Below are 19,647 nucleotides of genomic sequence, written 5' to 3'. Positions count from 1 at the left end.
CCCGCTGCTCCCCTCAGCAGTGTACTTCGTCCATCTGCCTGTTCTGCTCCCCACTCTGGGCCTGGTTAATTTTCTTACCCTCCGCATCTCTGGCCTGTACCCCAGTTCTGTATGAATAAATAAATCTTTAAAAAAAAAAGTCATCCTTGAATCAACCAAATGCTAACCAAGAGAGTGGTCTACTACAATTTGAATTAAGCCTCTTTAAGAAAGAAGTAATGAAAGAAATAAACAATCAGATAACTGAGAAGAACTCAAATCTCTGCCCTCACCAAAATTAAACCCTTTAAATTACACCAAGACAGAAAGCATTCTGGGCTATAAAACAGAAAGACTTAACAAATGTTAAAGAACAAAAAAACACAATGTTTACCCTTAGATAATTAAAGGCTAATTAAACTAATAATCAGAAAGACAATCAAAAAATTGCAAAATATGTGACATTAACACATTTTTAAATAAGATACATATCAAAGAGGGTATTAAAAAGAAACTAAATATATTTGAAATAAATGAAAACCTAACTCACCAAAAGTGTAGGATGCAGTGAAAGCAGTGTTTAGAAGTCAACTTACAGTATTGAGGCATATATTTAAAAAAAGAAAAGACAAAAATCTTAGTCTATCACCTAAGATTCCATCTTAGAGAAAAAGAAGAGCAAATTAAATATCCAAAGAAAATAATAATCAAAGCAGAAGTAAATAAAGCTAAAACAAGGAAATTAATAAAGCTAAGAGATGATTCTTTGAAAAGACCAATAAAAAGCTAAAACAAGGAAATTAATAAAGCTAAGAGATGATTCTTTGAAAAGACCAATAAAATCAATAAGAAAAAAGAGAGGGCAGAAAAGATTGAGATCAGAAATGAAAGAAGGGACATCACTATAGACCCTACAGATATTTTCAAAATAATGAAGAACACTACAAGAAGTCTATGCTCACAAATTTGACAGTTCAGTTGAAATGGAGCAATTCCATGGAAGACACAACTTGCCAAAATTCACACAAGAAAGAGGACCATCTGAGTAAGCCTCTGTCAACTAAAGAAACTGAACCAATATTTCATAATATTTCATATTTCCAAAACAGAAACAGTTAAGTCCACTGGTAAATTGCATCAAATACTTAAGAAACTACACCAAATCTCTACAATGTCTTTTGGAAGACAAAAGTAGAGGGAACACTTCCTAACTTATTCTATGATGGAAGCATCTCCCTAATATCAGAACCAGACATTCTAAGAAAACTAACTCTCATGAACAAAGATGTAAAAATCCTACACAAAATATCAGCAAATCAAATCCAATAATGCATAAAAAGTACATAGCACAATTATGTGGAATTTATTCCACGCATATATGAGATTAGTTCAGCATTCAAAAATCAACTAAAGTCCAACATACAACAAATTGCAAGTCTGATTATTACTCTGACAGCACAAGTCTACAATATTTCCATCTTAAAGTTTGCATTTCCCTCAATATCAAGCTTAACCTCATTAATGATTAAGATTCTGAAATGACAATACCAATGGTGTCCAAGTAAGCAGTTTTATCAAGCATGAGAGTGATTTTTATGCAAACTCAAATTTGAGAAGTGGTATCCTAACTCACTTTTCCAAAACCCAGTTGAGTCAACCACTACATGACCCCACACCATCACCCATTTAGAATTATTTTTTCCTCAGCAGTCTGCACATATTTAATGCATTTCTCTTATAACATTATCTTTTATTAACTTCCTCCACAACTCCCCAAAAGAAAATATTCACATAAACTCTAAGCCAGTAGTTACATCCTTCTTAACCAGTAAACTATTGCTCAACCCCACCAGGGAAAGATACTACAGATGTTAAATACATGTAATAAGTCATGAGGTATCTGCAACTCCAAGAGCTAGTTCTAATCTACCATCTCTCCCATAGGTAAACTTACCTATGGGGCAAAAATTTCTACTTGATTAAAGATGGTCTGGTACCAAAGTTTTCAAAAATGAAAAAAGGATTACAGAACAAATAGCTTTACTCCTACAGTGTTCTTTGCTATGGACTATTTTCACAACAACTTGAACATTAAACTGAACATTCAATATGTTTAATCAGAATCACAATTCTGTTAAATGCTCTCAATAGGCAAGCCTTAGGACTGGCAGGCATCCACTGTTGGTGTCCATAATAAGTCAGAGAATGAGAGAACAAAATGACTTTTCAATTAATTAAAACAAAAATAAAACCAAACCAAGTTGTCTTATAATGTGATTTTCACTCAGGAGGAGTAGTTAAGCTAGAAGTGAAATAGTTTGCCAAACATATGAACAAAGACTCCAAATATTACCTACATGTATGTGTGTATAAAAAAAAATTATAAAGGGGAATGATAAAGGAAAAACTTAAGAAACCAAAGAGCAATGGGGAAAATAGTAGAAATCAGGCTAAATTTTATTTAATCAAATAATGCCTATTCTGGAAAGAAAAAAATCTGAGTCAAGTCATAGACTCATAAATTTAAAAAAGGTGTTTCAATTCCCATGTCTCTTAAAGAGGAAGGAGTCAAGTCGTCAAGTCCCAGGTTTCTTAGAGCTAAGAGGAAACTGGAACTCTCACCTAAAGTGAGTGATTCTGCCAGATTCATATACAAGTAATAAGTAGAATCTGTGTTTTCTAGATCTAGTTTTATTTTCATAATATCTTTAGGCCCAATCAGTGCAAAAGTTCTCAGTCCAACCAAGCAGAATTCTAAATAAATTCAACCAAGTTCACCTCATTTATTGGTTTACCCCTTTTCTGGGAAAGATTCCAAGCACTGACTATACTTGCATATACTGAGTATCAATTTCATAGCTGGGAAATTAAAGCTGAGTTAAATAATTATTAAGTCAGAAATATAAGCAACACCAGAATGTAGAGGTACAACGACCTAGCCTTAGTGGCATTCTCTTAACTGACATTCTGAGAAACAGTTTACACTAGCTTAAAACAAAACTACCTCTTCTGAGCTGGCAAGGGAGAATGGGTTCTCCTATTAATTATACAATACTAGGAACAAGTTCCCATTCAGCTTTCCATGATTAATACAAAGTTAACCATTTTAATTACACTGTCTTCAACTTTGCTTACTAAGAAAGAAAAAGCTAAGTTTAACGAAATAAGTAGAAGTCTAGTTTTAGTACAGACTGTGCCAAACTACTGTTACTTCAGGTAAAACACTACGAACTTCTAGACTTCAGATTCTTCCCTTTGTAAATCTGGAGTAAGGTGGTTAAGCTAATGATTGACCTTTGGTTCCTTCCAGTTCTATGTTTCCTAACCTTCTGTTATTTCACTGATACAAAATGGAGAGACTTCTTGATAAATATAAACTGAATTATTCACAGAAGTACAGAAGTTTAAACACACACACACAGACACAGACACTGCCCAGAGTTAGAGGTTAGTTAGCTGGGAAGAGAGCACCAGGAACCACACTATTTTTAAATTTTTTTGTTTCACTTTCACTTAAGTTCCTCAAAGTCATTCAAAAATCAGTCATCATATGCAAATGAAAGCTGGCAACATTTGGCCCTGAAAAAGCATGACAAACTGAAGTTCAATTGTGAGACAGCCTTCCTTTTTTTTTTTTCTTCAGTTAACAAACTAATTTTCTGTCCCGTACAAGTGCATTTTAATCTTCCTTCTCATCTCCCATCACGTTTTCTTCCAACTATTTCAGGTGACTTAAAATCTTTTATATGGCCAAGTAACAGGCAATGTTGAAGTCTGTTGAGCACAAAAGTCTCTCCTTTACTAAGTCCTTATTTTTTGGACACTCTTACCAATCTCAAAAGGACTGGTCTGAAAGATGGCTGACTTTACTCTTTAAGTGACAGGTGTTAATCCTCCACAAGAAAGGAATCGGTGTGTGCACTTGGAAAGGCAAAAGACATTTCCTAAGATCTCAAGTTCTTCTTGATCACTGCCCTTCAGCTGAGAAGGCGGGGAGGACGGAGGTGATGAAGCCGGCAAGGTCAACTGGGACCACCTGGCGCCACGGGCCGTACAGATGAGGGCCACGAACGTGCTGGATACCTACTCTGTACTCCCGGACAGACCTCGAGGCTGTTGGATGGACTCTGCTTCCTCCGGGGACTAAGGGCTGTGGCGCCGCCGGACAGGTGGGGGTCCTGCCCTGTAACTCATCCCCTTGCACCCGCCTGCTCCACCCTCTACTCGGCACCCGACTAGCTAGCTCCCTTCTCCAGACAGACCTCCCGGTCCCTTCTCCCCACTGTGGTTACTTGAGCCCTAAAAAAGGACTCACCATGGCTCCAACGACAGGTCGTGAACCCGACGCCCAGTAGCCTCCGGGACGTCCCGGATCTCCCCTCCAGAACCAACAGCCGGGAACCTCTCAAGACCGCGAGGGAGAGGGTCTTCCGGCCCCGCCGGAAGTTCTGCCCGCGCGGGACAGGAAGTCCCTCCTCCCTTCTGAACGCCGGCGACCCCACGCCACGCAGAGGTGAGGAGACGCAGGACGTCCTCTACCGCCACTTCCGTGGGTGCTAGGTTAGGGGCTCGGGGCGGTGCTGACCTTGCTAGCGCTCGGGAGAGGCGCAGGCGCAGCACAGGTAGGTGGGCGGGCGAAGGCCTTTGCGGAGCCTGCGAGAATCTGGAGGTAGGTTGGGCTGGTTGAGCCGGAGCACATCCTCGCTGTGGGTGGTGATGGAGACAGGTTCGTGGATGGGGTAGCGGTTTCAGTGAGGGAAGAGCCGCTGATGCTTGTGCCGGTGTTGAGACTTCACAATAATTGCCTCAGTTCTACCACGCCCTTTTCTTTTTTACCTTCTCATTTTCTTCACTGTCGCCCTTCTTGGACACTTTCCGGATCATCACGGACCTGTCCCTTTGTCTTTGCTGCACTGTTCTTGAACTGGTCCTTCAGCGCTACCCTCCTTCAGGGCAGTGGAATTTGATCATGAGAAGTTTCTTCACGATTGGCAGATACCAGCTGAAGCCAGAAGGACATCTTCCAGCAGCTGAGAAACCGGGATGAGAATTCTGCCCGTTTAATACATTCCAGTTTGGACGGTCTAGTTTTAGCTTAAAATCTCTATCAGATAGGAAATAAGTGAAATTCACACATGCCTTTAAAGCTTTTCTTTTCCAAAAATATGTAACGTCAGCTCTTTCTGCCTTGTTATTTGATTATATTGAAACAAAGTACTGAAGACAGCAGGCTTGAAATGAATATACAAAGCACTGTTGACCCAGAAACTAATCTCATAATTTGGGGATCCTTGCTTAACTGGTGGCTATATCTGCGACTTATTCTATTGGCTTATTTTTTCTAGAGTTTCTATTTTTTGTCATAAAGCTGTAATTGAGGGAAACTGGATACTGAAGTTTGGGCTAGCAGTAGTGGCTAGAGAAGATACTAAGTTTCATACTCGTACCAAAAGGTCATTATACCCAAGTTGTAAATAACCCAAAGACTTGGTATCAGTTCTGAGCCTCCAAAAGAGGCACACTTAAATACAATGCTATCTGTTAGGAAGGAGGCTAGAGACTTAATGTAAGAGTTAGGTCGTTTTTACTTTAAACTTTGTGGGGATATGAATAGCATGACAATTAGAGAAGATAGGGGAATCGTAAGTACTAACTGAAAAACTAGAGGTGGTTGGGACTGGGAAATAGTGAAACAGATTTTGCTGAGGATGTATCAGAACTTCCCTGGGGTGGTTCTTCTATATAGGGACAAGGTTATAAGTAAACGAGCCCAAGGACATCTGCAGATGGTGTGGTAGAGAAAAATTGGTATTTTTGGGAAGCAGGTGCTGCTCTTGAAGAAGGAAGGGTGGAGCAGGAAAGAGTATCAGTAAGTGACACACATGCTTTGAAGTTATTCTTTTATTTTTAACAGTTTTTCTTAAATCCATTCTAAGCTTGTCAGCCTCATTGAGATTTCAAAATATCTGTGTGACAGTAGGACTGGAATTATTTTCATTGTGGAATCCATTCCTGCCAGAGTAAAAGCACACAAAGGAAATCAGTTCATATTTGTCATGTGCTTATCATTTTAATAAATACAGATTTCTAACTTCTTTTTTGGTGTAAGGCAAGTTGATAAATAACCCTGGGTTAATATCCTTTAATGTTGCCTTTTCAACTAGAGTATGAAACAGTGATTTTAGAGATTAAAATGTATTTAATACATATCTTAAGGGTGCATCCTCCCAGTCTTCTTGTTATTTATCCCACAGAATTATTATGTTTTGTATTTGTTATGTGCCTTGAAATAAGAGGGAATTGCTTATTTCCATTATTAAAAAATGATGGAGCTCTGATAAATATACAAAGCAAAAGAATGATGACAGGGAAGAAAAAGATGTGGTTAAGATGAAAAAGAAATTCCAAAGTTTTGAGGGAGTTAGCAGTTCAATCTTTGAGTAGTCTTGATACCAACACAAAGATACCTCTTCCAATACCCACAGTAATCTGTAACCACTAAGACCTATCACTTTTTTTTAAAAGATTTATTTATTTGTGCATATAAGAACTGGGGTAGAGGTCAGAGGTGTGGGGGGTGAGAGGATTCACCAGAGACAGTGGGAAGCAGAACAGACACATTTACTGAAATACACTGCTGAAGGGAGCAGCTGGGAAATAAGAGAGGTCTGCTCTGCCATGTGGGTCACTTCCCTGGCTGGGAGTCAAACCGGTGCTGCAGTGGCTGCAGGTAGCTTCCAAGTGCTGCACTTTAACCCATTGCACCATCAGGGAGGGCCAAGATCTATCACTTTTTTCAAAGTAAGCTTCATGTTTGCAAATAAATTTTCTCATTATCTCCTCCACTAAGAACTTTGCTCTTTAATAAATTATATGCCTTTTTATACAGTGTCTTTGTGGTATTTTTTACCCTATTTGTTTTCCTAATTGCCCACCCAAAGAGCTCAAACCTTATTTTTGTGTCACCCAGCCATCCTGCCTTCCCTTAAAGAAATACCATTTAAATGAATGTTGTGGATAAAAGCATTTTACTTAAATTTCCCTTAAAATGTTTTATGAACTAAAAATGTTAGTTGTAGCAGTACTTACAGTGCTAAAACATAACAAATTTTCAAAAAGATCAGTAAAATTCTATCGTGTACTTAATGGGAAATTAGGGTTTTTTTTAAATTAAATATTAAAACTAGACTTTCTAATAGGAAATGTTTGTTTTCTAATTTAAAAGAGCAGTATGTGAAATTGTGAGCAGTTTATTTTAACATGAAAAAAAAAATCCTAGACATAGAACAAAGTGTAAAAAGAAATAGCCAAAATATTGCATATCAATCACTGTTCTTGGCATTACCACTCTGAAATAACCTTTGGCAAGAAGGAGTTTTTTTTGTTGTTGTTGTTTTTTGTTTTTTCTTAATTAACTTCCGTGGGCCCTTCCTGATGGCACAGTGGTTTCATGAAAGCACAGCACTGTGAAGCTATCCGCAGCTGAGTCAGCATGAGTTCAATCCCTGGCCAGGGGGTAACCCAAACGGCTTGACAGACCTCTCCTGACCCGCCCACTGCTCCCCTCAGCAGTGTACTTCATCGATCTGCCAGTTCTCCCCACTCTGTCCCAGATGAATCCTCACCCTCCACATCTCTGGCCTGTACCCCAGTTCTGTATGAATAAATAAATCTTTTAAAAAAATTAAATTAACTTTTATATCAAAATGGATAAAAGGCATTTTCCCCCAAAATTTATGTTTTGTAATATCCACCTATATTCATATTTTCTAAATAGGCGCAAATAACTGGTGTTCTTCATACTTTACCTATATATTTATATATGTAGCCCCTGCATCTCTGATTAATTGGTGGGTAATAATTTATGTGAATCATGCACAACTTAATTCAGTATATATTTTCAAGGATTAGTGTCATCCATAAATGGACTCTTGCTGTCATTTAATAACTTTCAGTATCAGGAAAGGCTTTAAACAGTCACCAAGAGCATTAAACAAAACCATAAGTTCTGTCTTTTTAAGATATAAATTCATTTTACTCATTCATTATATGTATAATCTACTGTGCCCCAGTCGATGCTCTAGACTCGGAGAAACAGTGGTAAATACAGTAAACATGGAATTTACATTTCAGTGGTTATTTACCACAAATAGATAAGAAAGGTAAAAGAGTACTGATCAGGAAGTTAAAGTAGATGACTTAAATTAGATGCCTAATGAAATATTGTAAGAAGTGCCATTTAACTACTATTTGACAGAGTCCAGCTTTGCAGGAATTGGGGAAACCAGAATTGAAAGGAATAAAATATTTTATTTTTTAAAGATTTATTTATTTGTGCATACAGAACTGGGGTACAGGCCAGAGGCTCAGGGGCACTGAGAGGCTTCACCAGAGACAGAGTGGGGAACAGAACAGGCAGATCAACGAAGTACACTGATGAGAGGAGCAGCGGGCTGGTCAGGAGAGGACTGCCACGCCATGTGGTCACCTCCGGGGCAGGCGGGAATCGAACTCATGCAGAAGAGGCTTTAGATTCTCAGTGCTGTGCTTTAACCCGCTGCGCCACCAGGGAGGGTCGGGATAAAATATTTTTAAAAAATGTTTTCTGTTTGTATTAGGCAGCTATCAACTAAATTATTTTTCAAATTCATTTCTAAATAAATGACACTGTCACATTAATTGAGCTGGTTTTCTTCATATGTCTTGACCACAGCCCAACTCAGAGACAAATTGCCTAGAACTAAAGGGTTTTTTTAGGAGCCCCTGATATCTCAAGGCTTCTTGACCAACACAGATGTTGTTAGAAAACTACCAAAAATTTCTGCTATAAAAAGTAATTTTCACATGCTTAGGATTTGTCTTTTTTGTTTTTTATTTCCCCAACAACCATCCTTTTTGACCTTATGTCTCATCTTTTTCTCTCCCTCTTAACCTGAGAACCCTCAGAATATGTGTGATACCCAGTTTTGAAAGTCTGTGTTAATCCATTTTGTTATGTGAATGTCCAGTGGTTTTATTGCTCTGACTTGTGGCAAAACTATATATATATATTTTTTTTTTTTTTAAGATTTTATTTTATTTGTATATACAGAACTGGGGTACAGGCCCAAGGCTCAAGGGTGGTGAGAGGCTTCACCAGAGAGAGAGTGGGGAGCAGAACAAGTAGATCAACAAAGTACACTGTTGAGGGGAGCAGCAGGTGGGTCAGGAGAGGTCTGCCACGCCATGTGGTCACCTCCGGGGCAGGCAGGAATCGAACTCATGCGGAAGTGGCTTTGCTTTAACCCGCTGCGCCACCAGGGAGGGCCGGCAAAACTATATTTTTCGAATCCCCTCAATTTTGTTGAAAATGGCTATATTTCATCCTTGGCTATATAACATTCCATGGTATGTATGTACCACATCTTTTTGATCCATTCACCTATTGAAGAAGATTTGGGTTGCATTCGTGTCCTAGCTACTACATAAATGCTGATACATTGTAAAATGGGGGTGGGAGAGAGGAAAGGGACTTGTTGATGGCTTCATATTCTGTGGATATATGCCCAAGTGTGGGATTACTGAATCATACGGTATTTATATTTATTTTTTTTGGTAAATCCAGATTGCTTCCCATTTGACTTCACCAGTTCACATTCCTACCAACAGTGTAAACAGGGTCCCTTTTTCTCTGTATCCTTTCCAACACCTGTTGGCACATGGCTCTCCTCAGAGGACTTGGTTGAAGAGAAACAAAAGCAAAAGTCACTCAGCTATACCATTACTTCTGTATCCTATTAATCCCAAAGATGACTGCTGATTCAAGTGACTAGGAACTACATAAGAGCATGAATAACAACAGGAGGTCAGCTATTACAGTTTGGCCTTCACAGATTCACATTCTTCCAATTGGCAAAATATACTTCTCTCCCAAAGTTCTTCAAAACTCACATCCCATTATAACATTAATTCAAAGTCTAGATATATAAATCAAGTCTAGTTGTGGCCGAGGCTTTTCAGGTATACTTTCTGAAGCACAACTCCTTAGAATTCTTTTTCTGAAGACATGTAAACTAAGATGGTATTTGCCTCCAAACACTTAAGATAAAATAGCTAGGATGAAAAAAAAAAAAAATAGCTAGGATGACTAGATACATGTATTTGAAAGGGGGGAAAGGAGACACACAAACCTGAAATCAACCTTGGGTGCAGGTTGGCAATTGCTTAAGACTCAGACCTGACCTGGAGAATAATTCTCCATTACTCTAGTCTCTTGGGTCCAGTCACTGAGTGCCCCTTCACTTCCCATGTTTACTGCTTTGTAGTTGTCTTTCCCAGCTTTTTGCCTGTAGAAGCTTCAATATCCAAAAGCCTCTATTCATTTGGTACTGTCTTATTTCATCCAGCCTTGCAAACAGCCTGCTAATGTAATTCCTTTGAAAAGTCTTCTTAAAAAATTATATTCTGCTAATATAATTATCTTAAAAACCTGTGGATCTCCTGTGAATCATATTTGATTTTATACCATTAGAGCAACACTCGTATATCTCTTCCACATAAAACCCTACTCTGCTTTAAGTTTTTGATGCATGGTGCTCTTAAACATCTTAGAAGTCCTGTAATTTGATTGAAGAGTTTTGTGAGGCACACCCTTTATGTCTGAATGGAAATGCACTGAGGCATTACTTATCATCTTTCTGAGATGTTAAAAGACTTCATCTACTCCTCAACTCCATATTTTCTGATAGTGCCCTGGATTTCTTAAGTCAGAATCACTTCCTATTTTTCATACCATTTGTCTATCAACTGAAGACATTGTGACTCCCAAATTTCAAAAATTCTGGCTCCATTTTTGTTTACCAATCCTTTAACTACTTTTCTCACATTTTACTATAAGGAGGGTGACATCTTGAGCATTCTTGCCAAAAATCTCCTTAATTATCAATAGTTCACCAAGTTCATTAGGCATGATTTCTACTTTGCATGTAGCTGAAGGTGACGGATTTGCTTAACTCTGCCATTCTGCTTGTTTCCAAAAATAGTTTTCAGATTTCAAGATCTCATCACCAGCCTCTTCAAAGTTATTTTGCATCTACAGACAATTTCTTCAAGACTTTTTTTACTTTGACTCATTGTCTGGTTCAAGTCCTCCTACCTCTGCCCATTATCAGAGTACAAAAAGCCCAAATCTTAGCCAAGTCATAATGTGACAGGGTAAAATTTGAACTAGAGAAATGTGACATCAGACTATGCTTTTAGCCACAGTGCCAGAGTTCCTATAGACATGCTTTATCTTTTTTGTATTATGGATACCGTTGGCAGTCTGTTGAAGCCTATAAAGCCCATCTTATAGTAATGTTTTAAATGCATAAAATGAATGCCACATTATTAATAAATGCAATTATAGTAAGATATTTAACGTAAGTGTGTTAGAGATGTACTTTATTAACACATCAAGTAATAAAATTTAACAAAGTGACTAATAAAATGCACAATTTCTAGGTAATGTACACCAATAATACCCTGATAGCTACAACTATGTAAAGTGATGGGAAAATACCTAAAATTTTTATTGATAAAAAAAGTCATCAGTACTTCTAATAATCCTATAGCATATTACATATGTTCAAAATAGAAAGGAATGCTAAATTTCACTTAAGGTTAGCAAAAATTAAGGTATATTGTTTCCTGTGGAAATCTACAGTCCTTTGCTTTATTACCTTAATTCACATCCTTTCTGAAAAACTATATAGGGTTCATATTCCCTACCCCTTCCACTTGTTTTGTGATTACTCTCCACATTATATACAAATAGATTAGCTTATTAAAAATTAAAAATATTTACCACTCAAATGCTAAATGTGAGTGGAGGATGAAAATTTTGGAATGACCATGTCTACAAATAGGTGATAGGAAGCTTTGAACTGCCTTGAAACAATTTATTTGAATGGTTTAAAACGTTCCAAACGTGTACTGCCACAAGCAATTATTCACAAAAGGGCCGATTGTTGATACCATAATGCTCTACAATATACTATTTTGTCAATATCTGTAGCAATGCAACAATCAAAAAATAAAATTCAAGTAAGTGGGCACCTTTTAAAAGTTTCACTCAGCTAAAAGCAAAACATCTGACAAGTTTTGATTTGCCTTCCTCATGATTTGATATCCCAGTGGAGCAACAGGGGAACCTAATTCTGATCAACAAGGAAGAATTGCTTGGCTAATTGGAAGTGACAGAAACCTTGGGAGAAAGCTACCACATACCAAGGATAATTATAAAAAGGTAACATGGGCTCTATAGGCTGCTATCAAGGAACTGAAGCCCCCAAATGAGGTGTGACTTGCAAAAACTGCTAAGAAAAGAAAAAAAAATGGATTTTCAAAATTCTCTTCAGAGCCAGATGATTAATAATGGAAAAAGCCCACTTGCAACTTCTAGTGTAAGGTTAGAACTGGCAGAGAAAACAAAACTCCCAAACTATTATTGTGCTTTCTTCTCTATAAAGGAAACTGGAGAAATAGGTTGATATAATAAAAAGAACAAGTGTTCATGGGGTCAGGCAAACCAGGTTTCAACATTTAGTAGTTACATAAACAGATCTCCTTATCTGTAAAATGGAGCTACTTACCTTTCATATTGCATTGTTATGAGTAATGGAAATAATGCTTTCTGAACAGTTAGTCAGGCTGACAATAGTGAGTAAATTAATAGCAACATGTTAATACTACTCTAAAGAGTAGTATAAGTATTAACAGGAAACAACATTCTTTCCAAATGGGAAGAAATCCTAAGAGAATACCAAACGTTTCTAAATTAAATATCATCTGCTATGAATGGTTTATATTCCCGGCTTTGTGGGTAATAGTTAGGAGGAGTACAAATGAGATCTAATATCAGTTGTCCCAATTTCTGAAGAATTATGAGAAACAAAAGAGGTGCTAAAACACTAATGTGAGCAAATACCTGTGTTAAATGGTAAAAAGCAATCTAAAAACTAGAATTACTTTTTTTTTTTTTGCCTCAGTGATATTCTTTTCCATTGGTGTGATATTCATTTTCCAAAATAAGGAAGTTAAAAAAAAAAGAAAGAAAGAAAAGAAACAGAAACAAAGGACTATATTAAATTTTTCCACTGAAGTGTTTAAAGTGAAGATACAAGTCTTGAAAACAAAAGTGATGAGAAACAAGTATGTTCTTTGGGTTTCTTCAAAGTGTCAAGATGTTAAGCTTAAAAGAAGAAAAAAAATGTATTCTAAACAGATATAGTGGCAGCCAAAAAAATAATTACCTTATGTGGAAAGGGGTCTTTGCAGATATAATTAGGGATCTTAATATAAGGAAATCAATTATCAGGATTATCTGTTAGGCTGTTAATCCAATGACAAGTGTCCTTTCATGATAGACAAAGACAGGAGAAGGCAATATGAGCATAGTAGCTGAGACTGGAGTAATGCAGCCACAAGTTAAAGAATGCTGGCAGCTATCATAAACTGGAATAGACAAAAGTCAGGTTCTCTGCAAGTCCTCCAGAGGACATCAAGCCCTTGATTTCTGGCACTAAATCCATAAGGGGAAAAAAAAAAAGCAACATGCAAAATTGTGTAGATTAGGTTCTTCTGCATTGGAAGGAATAAATGATGGTGAAATATAACAGGAATAACAGTTATCTATGTGCAGATAGTTTACTCAAGTCTAAATTTTTCTCTAGAAAAAAGTACTTTCCCAATATTCCCTGGAAGTCATAAACCCTCAGAAATAGAGAAAATATCACAAGCACTCAATTGTGTAAGTGTAAACTATCATTATAGTTCAACATCATGCAAATTAAAAATGCAAATTAAAACTACAGTGAAATAACATAACTTTTAGAAGTTATGGCTAAAGTAAAAAATACTATTGACACTGTGCTGACAGAATGTTGAATAATTATATTTATCATTAATTGATAGTGGTAATGTAGAATAGTACGGACACTTTAGAATACAGCTTGCAATTTCTTATAAAATTAAACATACACTTATTTTAAGGCACAGTAATTCAACTACTGCACATTTACAGTAGAAATGAGCATATTTACTAGAGAAATGACAGCTTACGTTCACAGAAATCTGGACATAATTGTTCATATCAGCTTTATGTGTGGAAATAAACCAGAATGGGGAATGAGTAAACTGTGGTATACCAATGTTACAGAATACAACTTAGCAATAAAAAAGAATTATTTATATAAATTATATAAAGTTACATAAAGAACTATTGCTATAATACATCTTGCATAGATCTCAAAGCCACTATGCTAACTGAAAATCCTGTCTTAAAAGGCTTCATTTGATATGTTTTCATTTATAGAACATTCTTAAAATAATAAAATTATAGTGATAAAAGGTAGAGAAATATTGTAGGTTTGGGAGGAGTGACTATGAAAGGATAGCATGAAGGAATTATATTAATCTATTACATGTGATAATAGGCTACACTCATGGATTCCTTAATGATGGGGATAAATTCTGTGAAATGTTTTCCAGGATGATTTTGTCATTGCATAAACAGGATAGTTACATGAACCTAGACAATAAAGCTAATTACACACCTAATCCATATGGTTTAGCCTACTGGGATCGCCTTGTATATGCAGTTCCCCATTGACCAAAACATTGTTAAGTGACACGTAACAGTATTCACCAAATACAGATAGCTACATTTTTTGTTGGCCACATTTTCTAAATTATGGATGGTATTATGATGTCTGTAAGGTACTTAAAGATACTTAAAAGACAATGTGATATTACATGTGGATATATATGTAAATTGATGTAGGGTGAGTTGTAGGTATTTTTGTTTGCCATAACTAGGAATTCATACCCCTAGGAATGGCCAGTTAATATCCAAAAAGCCACACTCCAGAGGAAACTATGATCAGTGCTCTAGTCATATTTACCTTAAACAACAACAGAATTCTGTTAATTAGCAGGATGAATATTAGCAGCAGATTTGCACTGGTAACATTTGTGATTTTTAAATTATGTGAACTAGCTAGTATATTTAGACATTCAGCTTTATAGAATAAGGTATATAAAACTAGAGAGCACCAAAGTCTCTATCCATATGAAAAGATACCAGGTTTTGATTCCTGAAATGTCCTATACCCAGCTCTTGGTTAGTGGGTTCTGACTCTTAATATTGCTTAATATTGTTTAATATGCCTTAAGTAAACCTTGCTTGCATGTTTGAGTGACATATGGTAGGTAGTCTTCAAAGGCCATCAATTATCTGTATATTAATGGCCCTTAATATTCATGTATTTCTATAGTTCCCTCACACAATGTATAGAGAAGAGCAATGTAACCAACACAGTATTCTGAAAAATGAAGATATGTGACTTCCAAGACTAGTCTTAAGAAACATTGCAGCCGCTACCTGTTCTCTTTTGGATTATCTATTCTGAAGGAAGATAGTAACCATGTAAAATCCAAACAACTATATGGAGTGGTTCACGTAAGAGGGAACTCAGGTCACTTGCCAATAGTTCATCCTCTGACCTCAAACAAGCCTTCAGTTAACAATAGCTCCAGACAACTTCTTGACTACCGTGTCAACTTGACCTATCCCTGATCTATAGAAAATGTGAGATAATACATATTATTGTTTTAAATCACTTAATTTGAAGGTAATTTGTAATGCAGCAATAGACAACTAATACTTATATATTGTATGTTATATACTATATAGTTGTATATTATGTACTGTATAGTGGAACTTAACTGAGTCTATTGAAGAGATTATGTGTAGTGTTACATACTTCATAATGCCTGTTTCTGTGATGGAATTTGATAAGAGACTTGCTTTCATTGTAAAATAGTAGCAAGAGTGTGTCAGAACCCCTACACTTGTCTTAAAAATGGGTGACTAATTTTACCTGTCAAAAAGAAGAAAATTGTGCATGACTAAGTTGGCCTTATCATTTTGCAAGAGAATCTTATTGATTTTTCTGCTTATTATAGCTTGATCCTACCCACTTCCCTTTATCATCACCATCAATCCAGTTCAGGCTACATTTGTCTTTTACTTGGTCCACTATAACAATTTTCTCATTATTCATTTATATTCATTAGTCCTCTTCTATTTCATAGTCAATATTAGAATGATACTTTTAAAACTCAGATCTATTCATTCTAGTTCCACCACTATCCCTGCCTCCATTTAAAATTTTTCAAGATTTGGAAGGTTAATAAGACAAAGATATAACTTAACATAGCCTATCAAACCCTACTGGGTCTGTACTTACCAATCTTTTGAGCTTGTCTGGTACTTTAGCCCTCTTGCTATTATCCCATCTCACAGGCCTTTCTTCCAATTACCAGAACTCTTCCTATTCCTGCTCAGCACTAAGTATTTATATGAGTATTTCCTCTGCCTTGAAATCTCTTCCTTTTCCTCTTATCTAATTTAAGCCTGCCTAGCCTTTGTATCTAGTGCATATGTCAGTTCTTCAGCGAAATTTTCTTTAATCCCCTTGATTGACTCTGATAGCATATATACATACCTCCTTTGTGCCCTATCACATTGCAGTGCTACATTTGTATAATTGTTTGTTTAATGTTTGTGTTCACCACTAGACCTTACATTCTATAAGAGAGTAGGTACCATATCTGTTTTGACTCATTCACATATGTCCTGGAGCCTGCCATGGTGCTGAGAACATAGTGGTATTTGATAAATATTTAATTAAAGACTGAATAACTGCTGAACCAATCATATAAATTCAGGTAGCCAGGCTGCCTAGGTTCAAATCTAACGGTTCCTAGTATTATATATAACATTAGGTATGATTTTATCTCATTTTTTTCTTAGATTTGTGCTCTGTAAAGTGGGAATAATAAATTACCTCAGAGTCTTGCAAGGAATAAATGACTTAATATACTTGCAGGACTTAAAGTCATTCCTGGCACAATAAGTACTATAAATGGCAACTGCAATTATCATTATCATTAATATACTTAAGTCATTTTATCATGCTATTTCTTCAGACCATGGCCATCTGTTCTTCAATAAATGCATTCATTCCTCCCATGTAGATACCAAATTTCGAGTATCTATGTAAAAATAAATTATGTCAAAGACTCAAATTGAAGCAGAGTTTATGTAAATTTTGGGGGCTGTCCAGTTTTCACTACAATGTATATATCTAATGTTAACCCTCATATCACTGGTGTTTATTTGATAATTTACCATTTATACAAAATAGTAAAGAGCGTTTGAATTAAATGAGACTCAAAGCATCCCATGCCTACCTAGGGTTCAGATTATGCTGCAAAAAGAGTTGAGCCAACCATCTCCCTTTGTGTTGGTTACTTGTACTTCAAATAATAACAACATATTAACATAATATATAACATTGCTGATCTCATTGAATCATGGACTCTTCATACTCTGAAGTACTCACTTAAAATGTGAAAAGCACAGGTTTGTAACTTTGAACACCAAATGTTATAAACTCTTGAAATGATGTTTCTTCATATCTAACAATGGAAATATTCACGCCCTTGAAATGCAGCTGCTAATACTTTTTATAGAAGTTGTGAATGCTGGCATTTTATTATATTCGGAGCCTCCACTTTTATTATATTCAGAACCTCCACTTACAGACCAGTCCATTGTAAGCTGCCATTAATTTGGGCAATAGGTCAAAAACTGAAGGGTTGTTTTAGATTAGTGTTGCCAGTGAAGTATTGTGTTCCTTGTTTACTACCAACTATGAGAAACAACACTTTATCCCTTCCAGAGAATCAGAGATCAGCCAGTCCTTGCAACTTAGGTCATTTTCTAGGAGAAAAAAATATTCTTTTCAACTGTTTGCCAGTTCCTCCTCGCTTTTTAAGAAGGAGATACCTCTGAAAGAAAATAGATCAAAGTTACATGAGACTAAGGGCAGATCAGACAGCTAAACTTTGTAGTCTGTTGAAATCAGAACTAGCTTTACTGGAATAAAGAGTATCTGTTATGAGGAGCAGAGGAAAGGTTAGAAGGAAGGCTGTTAGCCTTAAAAACCAACCTCAGCCCCTCTACCAGTTTGTCAAGCCCTAAAATTCCGCCACTAGAAGTTTGTTTGCATTTTAAAACAATTCCTTAAGGCAGTCTCTTGTGGGAAAAAAGTGAATTCTCTATCAATTCCTTTTCCTGAAAGTGGATTTTGAAAGCACTGAAACCAACAGGTAGCACTAGATCCTGAAAACTGATTTGACTGGACCAGAGTACTATGAAGAAAAAATGTTGGACGGATACAAACTACATTTGAAGAGATGCTGGAGGGAAATCTCTAGCTACAGAAAACAGTGTGTTTATTGTGTGATGACTATGAGGAGAAAGATAAAAAAGAAGTGGATTTTTTTTTCTTTTGGAACTCTAGGTATCCAGAAAAGAAAATGTGTTACTATATGATGAAATGGAATGAAAGTGACAGTCAGACAAAATATGAGGCCCATTCCCCTCTAGGCATGCCTAGAACAAAAGTGAGAGCAACTTCACTTTTTAAATATCTTGGTCATTACTTTTTTCTATAATCATACTAAATACATTCCCTACTTATAGAATGATAAGTGCATATAGAGCTCTTTAAGGATAATACAAAATTTTACACTTTGTGTCTTTGAGTAAGCACACGTTCTTCTAGTATCTCATTTAAAAAAAAAAAAGGTTTATGTATTCATGTGTATAAGAATTGGGGTACAGGCCAGAGGTGGGAGGATGATGGTGAGAGGATTCACCAGAGAGAGTGGGGAGCAGAACAGGCAGATGTACTGAAATAGACTAATGAGGGGAGCAGCAGGTTAGTCAGGAGAGTTGTCAGCTCCCTGGCCAGGGATTGAACTCATGCTAAAGTGACTGTGGATAACTTCAGAGTGCTGTGCTTTAACCCATTGAGCCACCAGGGAGGGCCCAGGATTTCATTCATTAATGCATAAAGTACCTACCAATGATCTGCAGTCATAGATTGAATCTCCCTCCATTAATAAGAGAGGAAACTCAAGCTCTTTTGGCTTGTAAGCAACCTAGGAACAGAGAGCAAATAAAGGTAGGGTGTTGCCTCACAGGGCGGCTATGTTGGAAGCAGTGCGGGATGAGAGAAGGGTTACTCAAAGTCCAAATAGAGCATTGAGAAGTCAACAGGAGCTGCAGTGGCAGTAATACGCAGCCCCATCCAAAGGCAGCCTCTATTTATTAGCATTGAGTATCCAGGTGAGGCAAGTAAGTAGGGAGTGTACATGTGTAGGTGAAGCAGTTGTTAGTTGTGGGTAGGGTGCAGTGGTCAGGGGCCATTGCCCAGGGACTCCATTGTTCCTGGTCTCTATTATATGCCTGCTATTTTCAGCAGAGAGAGGTATCCCAGTATGTACCTGATACCAGGATTTTTGCTCTTTGTAAGAGGTCCCCTATATGACTTTACACCTAGATGACAAGCAGGAACTCTGGGCACCAAAACAATATCCCTGAGAACCGGGGGTATGAGGAGTCTGCAGTAGTATGAATAAACAAGGAAGGGAACTGATACCGATTTACATTGAATTTTATTTTGCCGCCTGGTTATTTGCTAGTTGAACTAGAATAGAAAAAACTGAATAAAATGTATCATCTTGTGGCCCTCCCGGGTGGCGCAGTGGGTTAAAGCACTGCATTGAGAAGCTAAA

General features: G+C 36.9%; 1 protein-coding gene across 4 annotated transcripts in view; it reads right to left on the bottom strand.

Moving 5' to 3' along the window:
- The window catches only part of TMEM161B (transmembrane protein 161B), a 66,033-nt gene extending 61,584 nt beyond the window's left edge, over positions 1–4,449 (bottom strand). For 3 of the 4 annotated variants that reach the window (XM_012721694.1, XM_012721692.1, XM_012721695.1), the window contains exon 1: positions 4,295–4,407. In XM_012721694.1, coding sequence (XP_012577148.1) covers positions 4,295–4,297 — 3 coding nt within the window. In that variant the 5' untranslated portion in view covers positions 4,298–4,407. Of the gene's footprint in view, positions 1–4,294 lie in introns of all 4 variants that reach the window. The other variant, XM_004678151.2, reaches the window with a different exon arrangement.
- Between the last annotated feature and the right edge of the window lie 15,198 nt (positions 4,450–19,647).

Source organism: Condylura cristata, unplaced genomic scaffold (genome assembly GCF_000260355.1).
Source record: "Condylura cristata isolate star-nosed mole 26May11 unplaced genomic scaffold, ConCri1.0 scaffold00007, whole genome shotgun sequence".
In the NCBI taxonomy this organism is placed as follows: domain Eukaryota; kingdom Metazoa; phylum Chordata; class Mammalia; order Eulipotyphla; family Talpidae; genus Condylura; species Condylura cristata.
This window is presented reverse-complemented; position numbering and strand designations above follow the sequence as displayed.